At 33.0% G+C, this 19,104-nt stretch overlaps 2 protein-coding genes across 2 annotated transcripts; one reads left to right on the top strand and one right to left on the bottom strand.

Annotated features, from left to right (window-relative positions):
* Positions 1 to 29: 29 nt before the first annotated feature.
* LOC105622675 (arginine/serine-rich protein PNISR-like) lies at positions 30 to 12,111 on the bottom strand. The gene is made up of 13 exons (XM_012204087.1): positions 12,018 to 12,111; positions 10,092 to 10,280; positions 8,722 to 8,972; positions 7,973 to 8,144; positions 7,669 to 7,850; positions 6,818 to 7,057; positions 5,641 to 5,743; positions 4,615 to 4,686; positions 4,125 to 4,219; positions 3,462 to 3,621; positions 2,979 to 3,386; positions 2,431 to 2,891; positions 30 to 333 (listed from the first exon to the last, which is right to left on the bottom strand). The coding sequence occupies exons 1-12, from the start codon at positions 12,109 to 12,111 to the stop codon at positions 2,455 to 2,457; spliced, it is 2,403 nt and encodes an 800-aa protein (XP_012059477.1). The 3' UTR covers positions 30 to 333; positions 2,431 to 2,454.
* Positions 12,112 to 14,858: 2,747 nt separating this feature from the next.
* Positions 14,859 to 16,978, top strand: LOC105622676. Its single transcript, XM_012204088.1, has 3 exons — positions 14,859 to 15,050; positions 16,416 to 16,608; positions 16,682 to 16,978. The coding sequence occupies exons 1-3, from the start codon at positions 14,859 to 14,861 to the stop codon at positions 16,789 to 16,791; spliced, it is 495 nt and encodes a 164-aa protein (XP_012059478.1). The 3' UTR covers positions 16,792 to 16,978.
* The last annotated feature ends 2,126 nt before the right edge of the window (positions 16,979 to 19,104 follow it).

Raw genomic sequence — 19,104 nt, forward strand, 5'->3', positions numbered from 1 at the left:
GGGAAGACACAAAAACTAATTCAAACTAATTTTGCATTAATTTTATTTCACGTTCGTCTTTCTCGTAATCGTATAAATTTTGATTACGTGTGCCTTTTTTTAAAAAAGAAAGATAGACTTTTGTACATTAGAGCAAGTAATATTAAACGAGTCTATAACATAAAGCTATCAGTACCTACTATTTATTACGTAGCATTATGACTTTTAGTAAACTATCTGAGATAAAAGATTGAGAACGCGTATTCAAAATTGCAACTGTACCACAATGTTGTGTATGTTGACGAACTGAATCATAGTAAAACGTTGAAGTCCAGTAGAAGCCAGTAGAAGATGCTGAAACAAAATAAGATTTCTAGGACTCATGTCGAAATCCCGGCGCATAATTCTACAAGATTATTGATTCGTTATACTTCAGCCTAGTAATGTATAATACTCTTTACAAAGTCTACACAAAGCATTCCTTTTTCTTATCAAAATTCAAATATATTTCCACTCGTATACAAATCATACGTTATTGAAGTATTGATACAAATCATACGATATTCATACGTTTATCGAATTCATTTGTATAATTGCTACATTTATTTATATACATGTACATAATTAACATTATAAATGTAACATGATAATTTTGATATATAGTTAATAAAAAGATATTTGTACGCACGATCTTGTTTGGAATAATTTTATACGAAATAGAGAAAGATATTACTGCAAAGTAATTTCTATCAAAATTTTTATTTGCAGCAATATATCGAATAAAATACATTGTAGCAATATTTTCCTTTTGTGTGCAAAATTATTCTGAAAATAACGAAGTATACGAATTTATTATTTCCTATTTATCACTTCCTGTAAATAAGAATCCTGAATACTATCGATAACATTTATTTATTAATACAAAAGTAGTCTTCACTATATAAAGATGCGCGTATTTTTACAAATTGCGAGTCTCATAATTCCGATGTCTAAAAAGATAGTTAAACAATTAAATCATAGTCTCGTTTTAAATTGCTATATTTTCGCGTGAAATAACTATACTTTATTAATCAACAAATAATTATTTAGTAATTACATTTTGTGTGAGTGAGATATTCTTTTTTAACGTTTTGAATAAAAAAATCATGTTATTCATTTAAATTATATGTTATACTTTACTCATCTCATTCTAAGATTTATATCCTAATAGATTCTCTCAAAGAACCAATACTTCATTTTTTCACCGACAGTGAAATAATAATTGCCTAATATAACTATACACAAATTTTTTGACATTGCATCTTGTTATATATGAATTATGTGAAATTATTAAGAAAAAATAGAAAATGCATGACTAGTTAACAAAACTTATTTAAAGATGTAATATCAATAAATACGTATGTAATTTTTAAACAACATAAATTTCATATTAATAAAATATCTACTATCTGAGAGAAAGATTTTCCAAGGAAATTCGAATATTCTGAAAATCTTCAATGAATAGGAATGCACAATTAATGTTTACTAATTTTGAATGCCTAACAAATCTTGAATCATTTTAATCCTCGGTACCTATAATGGAACATGTCGAATAAGTTTCGATCGGAATTATTTCGTTTTCTAGAAAACACAATAGAAATGTAGGGAATAATTGAATAATTCCGATCGGAATCCATTCCGACTTGTTCCGTAATAGGTGCCCTCATTTTATTTCTTATATTATAACTAAATCTAATAACAAACTTTTATCGTAATATATCTACAGAAAATCTACAAAGTTATCAAGTAACTTTATTGCATATAATACTTATATCATTATATGACTCAAAACAAAGATTGAGCAAAACTTTTACTGCTTTTTTTATTGCATAATGATAAATTATGTTCTTTATATGTAGCTCAACTTTTCCAACACAAACTTCAATCAATATAAAACTATATAATGAAAAAACGAAAATATATAACGTCTATTGCACTCTATAATCATCTCACGTGTGCATGTGCTGGGCTACATTCAGAATCATCATCTGAGTGCTCCCAAATGTTGTTTTATCTTTGTTTATGCGGTAAACAAGGCAGAAACGACATTTGCACTTGCATGATGATTCAGAACTCGGTCCAGTTATAAGAAAATATTTAATATATCCAAGTAGCAAAGAGCAAATAAAAAATAAATTCCTTGTTAAGCATCTCATCAGATTTCTACATCGCGTTAAAACGGTGTCATTTATATATAATGTATATTTTTCAATTATTGCATCAGATAACATATACTATAATAAATTGACAGCCGAATGAGAGCTGTAACATAAAAAAAGCAAGAGAAAGACTCTAGAAACGATCTTTGATTAGACTATGTAACAAGCCGCGAACTCTTGTTAAGAATAATATAATATCACTGCTTTTTTCATATCGTTCTGTTAAAAGGTACAATCAGAATGAATATACAACCTTGGCTAGGAGCGGATCCTGACCTCAATTCCTGTATCGATGTGATGACTTCTTACCATCACGATAGCTCGACTTGGACCGTGACTTTCTACTTCGGTCTCGCGATCTGGATCGACTGCCCCGCCGTTGGCTTCTCCCGGAAACATAGGATCTTGACCTTCTGTGATCCCGCGAGCGGCTGCGCGTTCTCGAGCGCGATCTTCCGCGTTTCGCTCCGCGTGACTTGCTGCGCGATCGACTACCTCGTCGCCTTTCTCTGGAATGTGAGCGCGATTTCCATCTACGAGAGTGCGACCGCGAAGACCACTTTCTATCGGTGGACGTCGATCTAGAGCGACGATAGCTGCGCGAACGTGATCTCACACGTTTCCTATCGCGCGATCGCGTGCGACGCTTTCTGCTGTGATCTCTGGATCTGTGATTGCTGGAGGATCGCGAGCGATAGTCCTTCCGTGATTTCGCTGATCTCGAACGCGACCGGCGCTTGTGGCTACCACCACCACTACCACCACCACCACTACCACCACCGCCGCTCCCGCTCCCGCCGCCGCCACCGCCACCGCTGCCGCCACCACCACCGCCGCCGCCGCCGCCGCCGCCGCCGCGTTCGGATGAGCGCGACGATCTGGTGGATCGTCTACCACTTCGTGATTTGCTCCTGCTCTTAGACTTCCGCCGACGATTGTAACGTTGTTGATGCTGTTGCTGCTGTTGTTTGCGCGCTTTCTCATGCTTCTTGGACGCGGATTCGCGGCTCGACTCAGACAAGCTGCTCGTGGACTCGGTGCTGCTCGACTCAGAATCGGCGGATCCCGACACGGTGCTGCTTGGCTTCGCTACCTGCTGGCCGTCGGCCGCTGGCGCGTTCTGCGGCACCGCCGCTGTTGGGCTTTGACCGCCGCTCGATAAAGTCTCGGACGCTTCTCTCTGATTATCTACCGTTTCTTTTTCATCAACTAAAGTATGACGTCAGGAAGTTACACTTAATTTCCCAGCAGCCACATGCGGATGGGTTGTCTGTCGAAACATACCTGACTCTCGGCAGCTAGTATTACCGGTATGATTTTCCTGTTGCTTATTACTGTACTGCTCTTCGCTACGCTGCTCCTCCTCCTCCTCTTCCTCGGCGAGTCGTGCCTCGATCTCCTCCTCCGTCTTGCGAAATGCCTGCTGTCGCCGTCTCAGCGTTTCCTGCGAAATTGACTTGTGAAATAAAACGGTATCACCTTTGCAAGTTGAATTAATCATGACAAATGATTAATTTAACAGTATTGCGAAACTAAAATCTATTTGAATTTTTTAATTTTTATAAATATGTAAAGCGATTTAATATAGAAGTTATTCACATCACATCATCCTTTAGTAAGATTTTTTACTTTAGAAGCAAAAGTGCTTTTGAAACAGAAAATTAAAAATTTTTTTAGAAAGATCTTTTGTCTTTAAGAGAAAGCGGGAGATTTATACAGTCAAATCCAAGGGAACATTTCCGAACATATAATATTCAGAAAAAAAAATAAATACAATTTAGATCTTATTGAGCACATCTTACCCTTTAAGATTTAAAATCATATTTTTGAAGAGCCATAGAGCACGAATAATATACATATCGTTATTCATGGATTGAGTCACATATTCATAAAAATTGATACAAATAAAAAATTTCGCAGTATTTCCTCGTGTAAGAAAATTCCTACCTTCAACTCTTCATCGCTATCATCATTCTGAATCTGCGCGTGTTCACTCTGTTCCTCCTCGGACTCGCTGTTACTGTCGTTATAGATGCTCAGACCTACGGCAGATAAGAGCCAGGAATTACATCCGTTTAATGCGCACGCGACACTCTCTCAATGTCGGAGCGACAGAAAAACAAATAAAAAAAAAAGGTAAAAAGATATATGCTCGGCTCTGGCTAATTTTCACAGCCGTTACTCTCATCAAGAAACGTCCTGAGAAAGAGCACGAGAGAGAGAGAGAGAAGGAGAGGGGGAACACCTCTCTTTCGGCAACGATAAATTTCTACGAGAGAACGGCCGAGTTTAACATCAAGTTAAACTTGAACTTGTGCGTAATTACACAGTGTCCCTTTTCTTTCTCTCCTTTCTCACGAGTCACTGCGTCACTGTTTCACGGCCGTTCCCTACAGATATCGCCGTGCGTTATAATAGAGCGTTAAAGCGTACTCACCGAGTGATTCGTGAGTGATCTGAGCAAGAGGGGCCATGTTGAGGGATGCGACGGGGGTCTCTCCTGCAGGGACTTACAATACACACGCATTTAGTAATCAATCGCTAAAAGTGTGCAGTACCGCATACGGATAACGCCCCCGATAATACCGAATGGCTCTGATCAGCCCATTCGCGCAAAGGGGGCGAATCATCCCTTCGCTTCCTTTTATGTACCTTAAGAAATCTTTAATAGCATTATTCCACACTTATAAGTCAAACTATAATATTCTAATGCCCTAAAGGAAAATTATATCTATATCGCGCGGTTTGCTACGCAAACTTGTAACTTTTATTGCCGGAACTTCGAAGGATAAAGTTCGCAATGCATGAAATGAAGTTTGTTAGAGATACTTATAAAAATTCGGATAAATGCCTTTAAAATGTTTACAAATCAAATAATAAAACATGCCCATGCATAGATGGGTATGACAGATATAATACGATAAATATTTTTCATTAATTATACACATATTAAATATTATTAAATTATAATATCTAGACGTCCTTATTAAAACAATTTCAGATTGTTAAAATACTATTTACACTATGGTATAAAAGTATAATATTTTAGAGTGCCTTTATCATAGAGATATATCGCGAAAAAGATCATTACCGGACATAAGGATGCCGGTAATGTAAAAATGTCTTAAAAATCTGCGATACGTAATCACGGAATGATTACGTGATTAAAAGCGAGCGAGAGAGAGAGAGAGAGAGAGAGAGAGAGAGAGAGAGAGATATGTGTCTTATACTACACGCAAATCTCTGAAAAACGCAAAACATAGGATGTCCTGAAATTGCCGAATAATTAAGTCTACATGTTAAGGTATCTCTGTTTAATGCTCTCAAACTTTGTATTACACAATCGCACAGCTTCGTCGCAGCGTGGTGTCGCGAGTAGACTCATTGACTCGGAATGTGCCCCGATGGGCGAAAGCACGGAAATTCAATTGGTTAGTTCTATCGTGTGTATCTGGGGGGGTACCTTTGGCACGTGCGCGGCTCCAAACCTCTCTGCATACCGCACCAATTTCTTCATTCGTCACTTCCAGAAGTATTTCCGTCAATGATCTCCTCACTTTCAACATCTGCGTAATAGAAGATGCAATCCACTCCGATATCATTAAATTCATTATAATTAATTAAATATAATTATAATTATAATTAATATATTGGATATTAATTTAAATTATTTTGGATCTTTGTTTAACTTAATATCAATTGATATCGTATCTTTTATTTTTATGTAACAATTTTTTAAGTTGAAGTTACTATTACTTTTTTGCGAGGTTGGAAATAAAAAACTTTCATTGAGAATACAAAAAAATATATGACATATCACTTAGTGTAAAATAGTACCATATACTTGCGTCAAGTTAAATCCCAAACTATCCATGCTAAATTAAATAAAAAATATAATCCACGTGTATTATCTTTAATCTTTAATACAATGAAATCTAAGGATATATCTTTGTATTCCTATTAAAGGATCTTCTTATTCCGATCCAAATGGCTTTAATTCTTTTCATAAAAATTTTTATATGATAATTAATTTAAAGATATTTTCTCTTCCAACTTAATTGTAAATAGTAGTTATTAAATTCTCCTACAAAATATTCAAAACGTTAGCACAAAATTGCGTTACCTTGTCTATTTAAGTATTCGCTACAAAAAATTATATAATTATATTTGCTACAAAAAATAAATAAGTAAACACTTGACGCTGCTTTTAACCGAGATGAAATGAAAATCTAAATCTTGCCTTTTTAAATTATAGATTGAAAATTAAAAGCCGTTAATGCAAAAAACATGTAAGGAATAAATTATATTGTTATAAAATATTAATAATATAATATTAACATTTGCTCGTTAAAAATAGCAAGATTCATAAATATTTTCCAGTGTTACGAACGGTAATGTATATCTATGGCCATTGCCACTTAGTCATTGTACTACATTGTGAATGTTATAATTTTATAGAGAAATCTTCTAGATGAATGCAAAAATTGAATTCCAAAATACAATAGTACAAAATCAAATGCTCCAAAAGAATATATCCAAGTAAAAAACTTTTTGAGGGCCGAAATAAAAAAAACTATTTTTTACCAACTTTTATTCTTAATTTTTAGTTTTTGTTTAGTCATTTTCATCTTTATACTTACCACATCCTGTAAAATTTCCTCTCGAGACCGTTTCTGCACAATCGGAACCATACTAACCACAGTAGTCGGGCTCTCATCGGGTCCCGTATGAGACTCGGGCGAATCAGCGTCCCTGAATCGTGATTTTCGCGGTCGAACAATGATATCCGGAGTGCGATCGTAGCTCTTTTCCACAGATTGTTGTCCGCGTGCGTTATTCGTATCGAAATCCTGCTCAGTTTCCTTTTCCGAATCCGAATCCTGTAGGAGCAAGTGTGACAATGGATAATTTCATGTTTTAAAATTCGCGAAGTCATGGACAATATCGGTACAATATGAAAACTCAGCGGATTTATGATCTTTAAAGTTTAAACAAATATGATTATGCGAAATTTTCATCATTTTTTGTCACTTGACTTATCAATGCAATGAGGATGAAAATGAATCATTCTTTTATAGGTTTGACTATAAACTAGGAATTAATTTTTAAGCTCAATGCACTGAAATAAAGCCGAAACGTCTGTAATTCTTATTATTCGCGTTACATTGATTAAAAGTACGTAAATTGAAAAATCTTATAATCTTCTTAATTACCGCGCAAAAACTCTCATTAGCCCGATTTGTTTTTATCTTATTAGACATTCTCGAGAATTACTCTTTGTTTTGTAATATAAAAACAAATATGATTTAATTTTTTTCCGAAATAAAAAGATAATTTTCGCTACATTTTACAAATCTATTCTATAAATTGAAAAAATTTTATTTAAAAATATTTCTGTTTAAATATAATTTGAAAATTTTATTGTTTTCTTGTTTCTGATGAGATCATAATCTGAGGTAGTAATTGAGTGAACGAGAGTTTTATTGCTTACAAATTTACTCTTGCTCGGATTGAGCACTGCACGTGCCTCATCCTCTGCTTGCTTGCGAGCTTCTAATTCCTGCTTTCTCATTATCTCTAGCCTTTCTTTCTCCATGGCTTTCTGTTTCTCCTTTTCCATCTTCTCCAGACCTTCGCGAATCCATGCTGGCAACTGTCTTCGTTTTGCGGCATCTACAAAATGGATTAACAAAAATGTATAACTGACAATTTATGTTAAAATTTCATAATTGCCAAATCAGCTGAATCAATTTCAACGATTACAAGCTATTATTATCCATAATTATAATTTTTACCTATAGTTGTAGTAGTATCTTCCTCCGGTGTCTTTTCTCTGTCATCTCGACCTCGAATAGAATCCATCGCTCTCATGTGTGGTCCTCTACTTGCATGCCTCATGCCCTTCATAAAAGGAAGCGGCTGTGGTGATATTGCATTAGGTGGCTCACCAGACCAATAGTTAGAAACCTGATAAACACATTTATTAAGGTACTTAATGCAACATGTGGCGTCCATATAAAAGCAGTTGATTCACAGTCGGTAAGAGTTCGATCTCGATCCTTATCTTATGTATGTCTTGACTTTATAAGAAATTGATTAAAAAATTATGTAATTGAAGTTTGTGAATAATACCCGCCTCTCTCTCTTTCAGATTACAATTTTTAATAATTTTTTTTATATTACTCAACTTTACAATATCAATACTTTTATTATTATTTTGATAGTTTATCTTGCTGATAAGGATTAAGTTAAAATGTCCATTTGTCTTTCTAAATTATTAGAGAATAAATTATTTATTATTAATACTTTATTATTAATACTAATTTTACCATTTTTAATTTCTCATCGTTTTTCTTATATTGCTTTGCAACTGACGAGCCTTACATTTACTTTATTTTTTTTTTACTTTTTAATTTCAACTAGATATAAAATAAGAAAATATTTAGCTTGAGAATGGACTTGAAAACCTTCTGGAATCTTCTTTCAACCTAAACTATTTTGTGCCATTCTAGAATAGAGATTTCACGTTCCTTCATTTTTTTACCTGATTATATGGTTGTCCAGGTGGCATCGAATTATACGAGTACAGGGACGGCGCAGGGGGAGGTGTGTTGAAATCAGTAGTAGTCGATATCGTTGGTGCAGGTGGAATAACCGGTACAGCTGGAAGTCCAATTGGTTTGCCATCGGGATCTACGGTAACACCCGGGGGAGGAACGCCACTCCATTCCCAATTTCCGGTTCCAGATGTTGAGGCGTTCCAGTGACCCCATTGGTTCCACTGAGTCCAAGCTTCTATTCCGCAATATTATATCACAATAAGGAAATCTCTCTTGTTACCAATTTCAATAGTTTGAACTTAACCATTCATTATTAATGTTAACATGGATGATTCAACTTCAGTCCAAGATTTTCAATTTCTCCGAAAAATAAAATGCCATATTTTTCGTAACAGTAGGAGAGTTCTCCTACTATAAAATGAGAGCAATCCGAGACACACAAAATTATAAAATAATGATGACAAACATGGATAGAACAAGTTCAGCATTATAGTTTTTGACTAAAGAAGAAATTAAGCGAATTCAGAAATTTTACGGCATTTGCAAACCCATAGTTTTGGCGATAAGTATTCTTTTCAAATCTCAAGTACATGAGTAATATATAAAAAGTCAGAAATGGAGAGGATTTTCATCAAATGATTTTCACAAGCAATAGCTTCAACACATCAAAGCTAAAGACTTATTTTGCAAGTAGCATCATTGCGAAAATTATGGAAGATATATGTACGTGCATATGTGTGTCTGTGTGCACGCGCGCGCATGTAGAACGGTACTTGTAAGAGACTTATATCGAAATACTGGCCTGTCACAACTATCAGAAATCTAAATCGATCTATCAGAATTATCCTTGAAATATATTGTTCAACACAAAAACCTAAGACATTTTTTTATATTGACTCAATTTGTGATTTAAAGACTGAAACAATTTCTCAAAACTAATACTTATATCTAATTTCAATTATTATCAACAAAATAATTAACTAAATAAAAATATGTTTTAGACAAAACTTGTATAATTTTTAAATATATTTTATAACTGTATATCTAGAATTTTCAAAAAAATACATGTATCTCAGAGTTTGATATTTAACAATATATTTCAAGAAAAATTGAATCAAGGTATCTATTATGGAAATGTTTGGAATGGATTCCGATCAGAATTATTCCATTTTTTCTAGAAAACACAATAGTAATTTAGGGACTGATTTAGGAGACTAATTGAACAATCGGAATCCATTCTGACTTGTTCCATGATAGATGTCCAGTTGTCCCTAGTGACAATACATAGTTTCATTGTCATTATTAAAATTTTGAACGGAAGTTAAACCATCCAAATCAGATGTTCTTTTTTCACCGGATCCACTGATGGTCGGTGCAGGTGGTGCTGGAGGCACATCATCGTCCTTAGTATCCATGTCCATTGGTGCCTCTCCACTACCATCATTCGCAGAACATACAGGATTTATGCTGGGTGGTGGTGGAGCTGGTGGCACGACAGTTTCCTTCATCTTTATCCATTGCTGCGCCAGAGCAGCCCAATCCACTATTCCAGATAATAACATTAATACGTTTAATTTTTATATTTACATTAATAAATTCATACGTTTTACTTATTCTCCATTACCAACTTTATCAACTTTAAAAAATTTTCTAAAAAAAGAAAAGGACAAGTTAGAATTGCTTTCTAATCAAAATGTGGTGTATAAGATCTCATGTGATGATTGTGAGGCCATATGTTGGCCAAACAAAAAGAAAATTGAGTACGAAAACATATTTCAGATATATCAACAAGAAAACGGGTTCTCCATCTATCATATCTGATCACTGTATCAATTTCAATCACAATTTTAGATGGAATGAAGTGAAGATTTTAGACAGTGAATCTTTCTATAATAAGAGATTGATATCTAAAATGATTCACGTAAAAAAATAAAAATAGAACTTAAATAAACAAAATGATACAAAATCTTTGCCTGAATCCTGCAGATTATCTAATCCCTCTCTCCCTCATAATTCCTCCTTTTGTTTATGTACATCCACTTCTTTCATGCCTTCACCTACACTTCTATCCCCTCTAGTTCCCACTTTCCAACATTATAATCTTTTCCTTCATGTCAATTATTTCATAATGTCTCATAACTCCAAAGAGACAATATTTGTTTTACTTCTTATCGCATTGTTTCTAATTTTATCCGACTTCCTACGCCAGAAATACTTTCAATTTTTGACTAAAGAAATTTTGGTTTTTTACATCAAAGGTATTTATTCGTATTAATTTTAGCTGTTACTAAATTATAAACTCATAATATATTGATATACAGTTTACAAATTTGAGTTTTATTAATTTTTTTCAATGTATCATCTCAATATATTATATTATCTGGTTTCATAGCAATTTCTTCTTTTTTTACTGTAACAATAATCTTGCGCTGACATAATTCTTATATATTATATTTTACCTACAGGACTAAACTCATTTTCATGCGTTATATTCTCTGATTTACATTATATCAAATGACATCATTCAAGCTAATTGATTACAATTATGATTGATTACTATTGTCATCGACGACTTTTCTTTTTCCAAACTACATTATAACTGTGAACAGGATGATAATCATTTTATGTTACCAGCTGTTTGTTAGAGAGAGCGAAATATAATTTTCAATCTTTAAGAGATAGATACATTTAAAAGTTTTAGGCCGATTGCACCAACGTTACTTTAATTTAAGCGAGGCTTAAAACTCTTTCTATCTCTTCCTCTCATCTTTAAAGAGAGAAAATGAGTTTTAAGCCTTTGCTTAAAGCAAAATGCCTTAATGCAATCAGACTTTAAAGAGTTAACAAAAATGCATCTTTGTCAATTTGCGAGTGACTTAAACATTATGGACATGTGAGCTAATTATACTTGTATCATTCTTGCTGAGGAGGACTCCAAAGAGAGTCGAAACATTCAAAATAAAGAAGACAATCCAATATCTGATTATTAATTGTTCACTAAAGAATTGTGCTATTTATTGTTGCTGACTCATTAGCCTACTATATTTATCTTTTCTTGTATTGTTTAAAATTCAAAAGTCCTAATATAATTATTGTTAACAAAATTGATACAGAATTGGTATAGAATTACTGAAGGCTGAAAATTAAATAATTACAAGGAAATATTTCATACATCAAACATCATCCTACATATACATTTCTATGCCTTTGTAACACCAGAAGAGCAGAATTATTACATATATATAAGGCTAAAGAATTGCCATCCTGAGCGACGGCTCACCTTGATCATTACTCATGTTTTGATAAGCGGAAGGATTGAGCGCCCACTGAGTCGGATAATCCTTCCCCTCGAACATATCCCCGCTCATCTTCATTTGCGAAGGCGCACAGTCAAGATCTCGACTATGTATTTCGAGCCAGTTTGTGCCTAACCTACCACGGTCTATCACAGAACATAGTTCTTGGCGCCACTTCACTGAGATCGGAAGTGCCTTCGGAAAGTGGAAGCGCTGCGAGAACGGCGTCCTCGCGTATTTTTCTTTTTTGGTCTCTCGCTTTCTCTCTTCCCGGCGATGCTGATCGATGGAATTTCAACGTTCAAACATGCGTCTAATTTGATTTTGGTGCGTTTCTACTGCGCGGTGATAATACTTTTCTACAGTTGTACTGTTTGCCCAAAAAATTATAACCGTTACTATTCGGAATTTTGGATGCGCTTGTGCCTGATCAGCTTGACTTGACACAAGCGACGACTAGCGACGACATATATCGTACGATGACGATGAGACGCCTCACTCCCCAGGATCTTGGTCGACTTTGACGAAATGCGATCCCGCCCGGGATTTAGACGATAGACAATGTCTACGACGTACCCGTAGTCGTAGACACAGACACTTCACCAGAGAGGTGGACATCTCGCCGCATCATGCAGTGCCAATACAGCATTTTAAAATAATGGCTCCTGCACACTGCACACTAGCCTAGTTTCCACCGAGAGTTCAATGTTTAATCCGGATTAGAATGGCTGTGTTTAGTGGACTCAATAGTTGAGTGAGCGCTCGCTGTTATTGGTGTATTCTTTTAGATCATCCAATCAACATTTTAAATCTGGAAGAATCGGTTTACCGAAAACTAGGTGAAAATTACAAAAACGAGCAAATTTATTAGGTGTTGACTAATGAAATCAATATTCTAAATTCGCTCACTTTTAATATAATTTTCATCTCATTTCAAGATATAGAATCGATCCTTAAGATCACCGACGAGATAATGCTATTAAAAACCGACATCCTTACGGGAGTTCGCGTCCTTGTGATATTAAAGTGATTAAGAGTTAAAAATTGATAATATTAACTACTATATTAACTACTATACTAATTTTATGATTTATTAGTTTAGTAGATGTATTTATGCACTTATAACTCAATAATACTCGATTTTTCTTTAAAATTGTGATTTTAGTATTATCGTCAAAGTTTGATTATCAACAAAAATGATAATCACAGAGAAAGAATTGTAATTTTTCTGCAATATATAGAATATTATAGTTTTACAAGTATGCATATTTATTTATGAAACATTTATGTAATAAAAAATCATGAATTTAATAATGTATGAGACAAATATTTATGTTAATAATAATAAATTTATATCAATTGTTGATAATGTTAGCGTTCTTCAATTACCTCCGGGCCCTTTTTATAAAAAAGCCGAAAATTTCCTCAGAGTTGACTTAATAATATCTCGGCGGCTTAGCTCAATAATGGAACTTTATCCCTAGGATGGAAAGTAAAAAGTAAAAAGTAAAAAGTAAAAATTTTTACCATTGACATTAATGGAGAAAATTTTCACTTTTCACTTTCCGTCCTAGGGATAAAGTTTTATGATTGATATCCAGGAGCCATAAGTTCATCGGGAAAACTTCAATTACTTACATCGTATGATCCACACATGGCATACATCGCTAATTGGTTAATTTAAAAATAAAATATTCTCATTGGTAATGCAGTGAAAAATTACTAGGCACTCCTCCCTATCCCCCAGCTGATATAAGTGGTATGTGCAATTAGGATTGTGTCGTCAAACAGGATCCTCCTAAGTTCATCATTGGCTAATGGCATAATTGCTAATCACGTAATTACAATGGCCAATCAGAATACTTAGTACCAGTCGCGCTTTTCTTATAAATTTAGAACTCTAGAACAGTGAAGCTCCAAAATTCACTGTCAGCGTTAAAAATCTACAGTTTACGTCACGTATGTTATACGTTTTCTCAGCACTAGCAGTGATTTTGGAACACATATACATATGTTAGGGGAGAAGAATTTCAACCTATCAGAAATTATGTATTCTACAATACATGATTTCTGATAGGTTGAAATTTTTATTCTGTGTTCTCTGTTCCCTGTTCCTTTTATTATGCGGAACCCTTTACATTTTACTAATTATTCCCCCTTCATGAAGTACGACAAAAAACTGTCGCAAATATCAGTGAGTCAATTGGTACTGATTGATTAATGTTAATATCTCATAACAATATAACTGGACGCTGACCAGTAACAGTCTGTCTCGGCGCGATTACGTAATTTCTCTCCGTGCAGTGCAGGAGGCCCTCTGCCATTTCGCATTTCCTTCGAGTTATCCAGAGCTATCATTGCTATCAGTTAGGTAACTCACTCATACATCGTGTTCGATCTTGGAGCAAGGTATTCTTTCGAATATTGACGTTTCTGCGAAGACTCCATTAACACGACAAGAAGGATATTTTCATTGATTGTATCGTATGACAAATAATTTTACGGTGCAATTAATGTAATACGTATATAAATAAATCTCGCGGAATGCTAATGCGAATGATAATTGCGCTAAATTAGTAGATAACTCAAAGATATATTCGTTAAAATTCGATATGATTCGCGGTATCATCGCGAATTAAATCTCGAATCGATAACAAAAACTTAATTTTATCCAGTTTTATTATACACATTTTATCATCATCGTCGATCTTGCAAAGGTTATATAAATCTCCATGTATTTCATTCAATAATAAGATATCTAATTTTGTTGGAATAATTGTCAGTACCTTGATATTCCATTTTCTGCTGTATTTTTATAGTGAGCAATGGCAAGTAGACTATTTGTGAGTTATTTACGACCTGTTATTCAAATCCAAAGATGTGGATTGGTGACAGTGGAGAAAGTTAATAATAGGGATGTAGTAGGCTACGGATACAATGGTGAACCTACTTACTTGGATAGAGTGGATTTTCCCTATCCTGCGATACGCTGGAAAGAAAATACTGCTGATATCATGGTAAGAGGAATAGAGTTAAAGCTCTCTCATAGGGTCTGTTCTTTGTCACTGCATTAAAATTTTCTAGCTTGAGTTTTGGCCAAATTTTAAATATGCAAAATAATTTTTAAGTATTTTAAAAGATTTTAAAACTTTTATTCACTCACCACTACTGTTTCAGAATGTATCAGAAATAAAAAAATATACAAGTCTATTCTCAATTTATCAATTAAAAAATATTTTTATATTCAAACATAGGCATAATCAGAATTTTGTTTAGAAGGAGGAAGCCAATTTAGAAGAATTCAGATTTTTTAATTCGGAGGAAGTGAGGATAATCAAGTGGATATAGATTATTGGATTTTTTTTATATTTTCTATTATTGTTTTTAATTAATCACTAGCAGGTAAATCACAAAATCACGCATATTTAATTTACTAATTTTCTTTATTTTTCTCTTAAAATTGTAAACCATTCTTCAAACTGGAAAAATTTAAATTTATAACACTAAGGGCCGGTTGTTTTATCTTTTGGAATTGTTTCATAAATTTTACATGTTAGGTAAGTAGCAAGATAACCCAATCACAGCAAATTTACCTCATAGGTAAAATTTATCAAAAGATGGAACAATTCTTTACTGTCTTGGATTCTCAGAAAATCTTTCTCAAATCTTTTCTCGGAAAAGCTTCCTAACTTTCACCTCCAATTCTCTTTTATTTTCCAAAATTAATTTCTTATGAATACTTAAGTAGTTTTCATTATTTTGGTTTTATAAAATTTAGGAGAAGAATCATCATCACTTTGCCTCCCTTTCTTTAGCTACCCTCATGTAATTATAATTTGGAAGAATGTTTATTATGCGTTTTCTCATCTCTGATGTTAAATCTGAGATAATAATGGTGAGTGAATATTAGTCTTAAAGAATGATTCCTGATATTAATTCAAGAAAACTTCACATGACTATGTGTTTAAAACGGATTAATTTCAAAGATACAAGTCAAATTTGGAGGAAAAATTTATTTTTTCCAAAAATTTTGAAAACCACTGATATTATTTTAATGAAACTTTAAACATGCATAAAATTTCACAAAATAATTTAAAGTTTTCAAAATTTTCGAAAAAGAACGAAATTTTAAAAAATATGTTTTCCACTTCAATTTTGACATCCTTTTAAAATTAAGCAGTTTCAGACATATGATCACACAATATTTTTGCCTTGAATTAATGTGAAGAATTATCTTCTAAAATCTTTCAGAATACTCGAAGACTACTCTGTAAATTTATTTTATTTTAAATACAAATGTACGCAAGTTCAGTCACAAAGCATAGACCTATCAATCATTACTAGGTGGCAATTGTCAAATTATACCATATTTTTTTTGTCAGGCATTGAGAGAGAAGGAGAAAGGAGACTGGAAGAAGCTATCAATCGACGAGAAAAAGATACTGTATCGTGCCAGTTTCCGTCAAACATTTAGCGAGATGAATGCATCGACAGGAAAATGGAAAGGCATATTGGGAATGTTTCTCCTGGTACCAAGCGCTGCCATATGGCTGTTTTTGTATTTCAAGGAATTCTGTATGTTTCTGTGTTCCAATGTGATTCGAATTGCGTTATCGCTGCTTTATTGCAATGTTACCTCTTCTTCCAGCTAACCCGCCTTTGCCTGAAACATTTTCGATGGAGAGACGGTTGGCGCAATTGGATCGCATGAAGAAACTCGACATGAATCCGATCGACGGTCTCTGCGCTCGAAAATAAATTAATTAAATTTACCCTGCTACTAATTACTTAGTCATCATGTACAGTATCTCGTTCTTTGAGCGCTTTTTGTATGTGTGTGTATATATATATATATATATATATATACACACACACACACACACATATATATATAAATGTACAAGTGACGAAATTTTAATAAATGTCATGTAGTTACATTAGAGCGCTATCGATATATTAAAAGTACGTTGCTATCAATTTATAGTCTTTATAATATATTAAATTATATGTAAAATATATAGTAGATATATAAATTAGTGCATATTAAATTATTAAGAATTAAATGCAAAAATCGCTCAAATGTAAAACTTGATTGAAGAAAAAGGTAAGTAAGATTTATTTCATTTCTGTACATTTTTCACATATCTCGGATTAAACATATGTGTACAAACTTACGAGTAGACAATTGTTAAGTACGAATCGCTGCCGGCTCGACGACTGCTAAATCCATGATTTAGTATTCGCATAGTTGCTATCTCACTTTCCTTTCTCCTCGCGAAAGCTTTTCTTTTTATTAAAAAAAAAAAGACATTACCAAAGCACGGGTAATTGTACTGTTGCCTGTACTTTTGAAAATTCGCAGTTACACAGTTACGAACTTTCAGTAATGTATATACGCCAGTTAAATATTTTTTTTACAATCTGAATGTAACGGCTGTGAAACGACAGTACAGTTCTGCGAAGATAAAATGGCATCACTGATCGTGTTATATTCGTTACACATTATTGCTTATTTAAAAATATACTCACACAAATATAAATATACATGACTATCAAAATTTTTGGAAAATACAGAGTATTATATTGCTATCGAGAGAAGTTTATAAACGGTCTATAGCTGATCTTAAATGATGGCTATATACGAGGTAAAATCGCTTCCCTTAATTAAAAATATACAAACGAGAAATAATTTAAGATCAGATATCGGCATCATTCATATTTATTAAACTTTTCATCTTTTTTTTGCGTTTTTTACAGACGGTCCGGGAAATTCGATAAATATGAGTGATCACGAAGTTTCGTTATCAAACCTTCAATGATTACGAAATTCTGATATTTATAAAAAAACACGTAATTTGTTGAGGATCACTAAGATATAATAGTTTACAGTTTTTAAAAATGTAGTATGGCTTTATAGTAGTAATGCTTTACAATAACATTTAAATTATATATTTATATATATTTATATATATCTTTAAGCAATTGACAATTTAATTATTAAATTCAATCACAGCTTATAATATTACATATGAAAGAGCTTTTTTTTAAGTTAAATAATAATTAATATACACGAAATATTGGGTGTTATATATAATTTAAAAAGATATCAAAGCTCTAAACATCCTCAATTTACGTGACTAAATTAAACATGTTACAAGGATAAATCTTTACATCGCACATTAAAAATCGTTGAACACAAAAATGCAGTAGCACCAGAAAGAATTTTGATCTATGTCATTGAAAAGATTTGTTTGCGGTAAACACTTCTGTCTTATTAATTATTGCGTCAACGGAATGTAATGTTTGATAATGAACTATGTCTACGATCGAAGAACGTAACATATGGAGCTTTTTAAGTAATGTCAAGGCCTTTTCGCGTATTGTCATATACACAAGTTTCATCAAATGCAATGTAAGATTCATAAATATCAGATTCTTCGTTTTTTCCCTTTGTATAATACAAACATATTTTTTATTTTAATTATCTGATATAAAAATAATACATCATTGTTCAGAGGATACTAAGGATTATGAGCTAACATTAAGAAACTGGCGTCTCTGTACAAAAGAAAATAGATAAAGCTAATTTGCAAAAAAATTGTTGCTACGAAATAGACTGTAAAGATTCGAAGCGTTGTCATCACTTTGTCTCGATAATAAGCTACTTTTTAAAAAATATTGTTATTCAAAATTTTTTTCTACCATCGTATTATTCGCGCGTAAATCTGAAATTTTATTAAAATCTGAAAAACATACCAAAATCTTTCAACAACGATATATTTATGCTTTGTAGAGAAAAAAAAACAAAAAAGAATAGTATACTTTTAAATAGATATGGCTTCATCCACGAATTTTTATGATAAAATCACTATAATAAACGCTATTTTAGATATTTATAAGTTAAAAAAATTTAGTAGGTAACTCTTAGACTTACTTCTCTATGTTTGATGAGATGTATATTACAATATGTACATTAGATAAGTGCCAATATCACCAATTTGCTGTCACTCTCTTTTTATAAGAATATAGTTTCATATAGAAAACTAAGTTTTTAGTTGTCAATATCGGCGT

This window comes from Atta cephalotes (genome assembly GCF_000143395.1).
Source record: "Atta cephalotes unplaced genomic scaffold scaffold00048, whole genome shotgun sequence".
Classification (NCBI taxonomy): Eukaryota; Metazoa; Arthropoda; class Insecta; order Hymenoptera; family Formicidae; genus Atta; species Atta cephalotes.

Coding starts and splice junctions, on each gene's coding strand:
- LOC105622675 (XM_012204087.1), bottom strand. CDS start 12,111: ATGAAGATGAGCGGGGATATGTTCGAGGGGAAGGATTATCCGACTCAG. Junction 4,220..4,614: donor GATCACTCACGAATCACTCG/GTGAGTACGCTT, acceptor TATCTGCCGTAG/GTCTGAGCATCTATAACGAC. Junction 2,892..2,978: donor CGGCAGCGGTGGCGGTGGCG/GCGGCGGGAGCG, acceptor GTTCGAGATCAG/CGAAATCACGGAAGGACTAT.
- LOC105622676 (XM_012204088.1), top strand. CDS start 14,859: ATGGCAAGTAGACTATTTGTGAGTTATTTACGACCTGTTATTCAAATC. Junction 15,051..16,415: donor AAAATACTGCTGATATCATG/GTAAGAGGAATA, acceptor TTTTTTTGTCAG/GCATTGAGAGAGAAGGAGAA. Junction 16,609..16,681: donor TTTGTATTTCAAGGAATTCT/GTATGTTTCTGT, acceptor CTCTTCTTCCAG/CTAACCCGCCTTTGCCTGAA.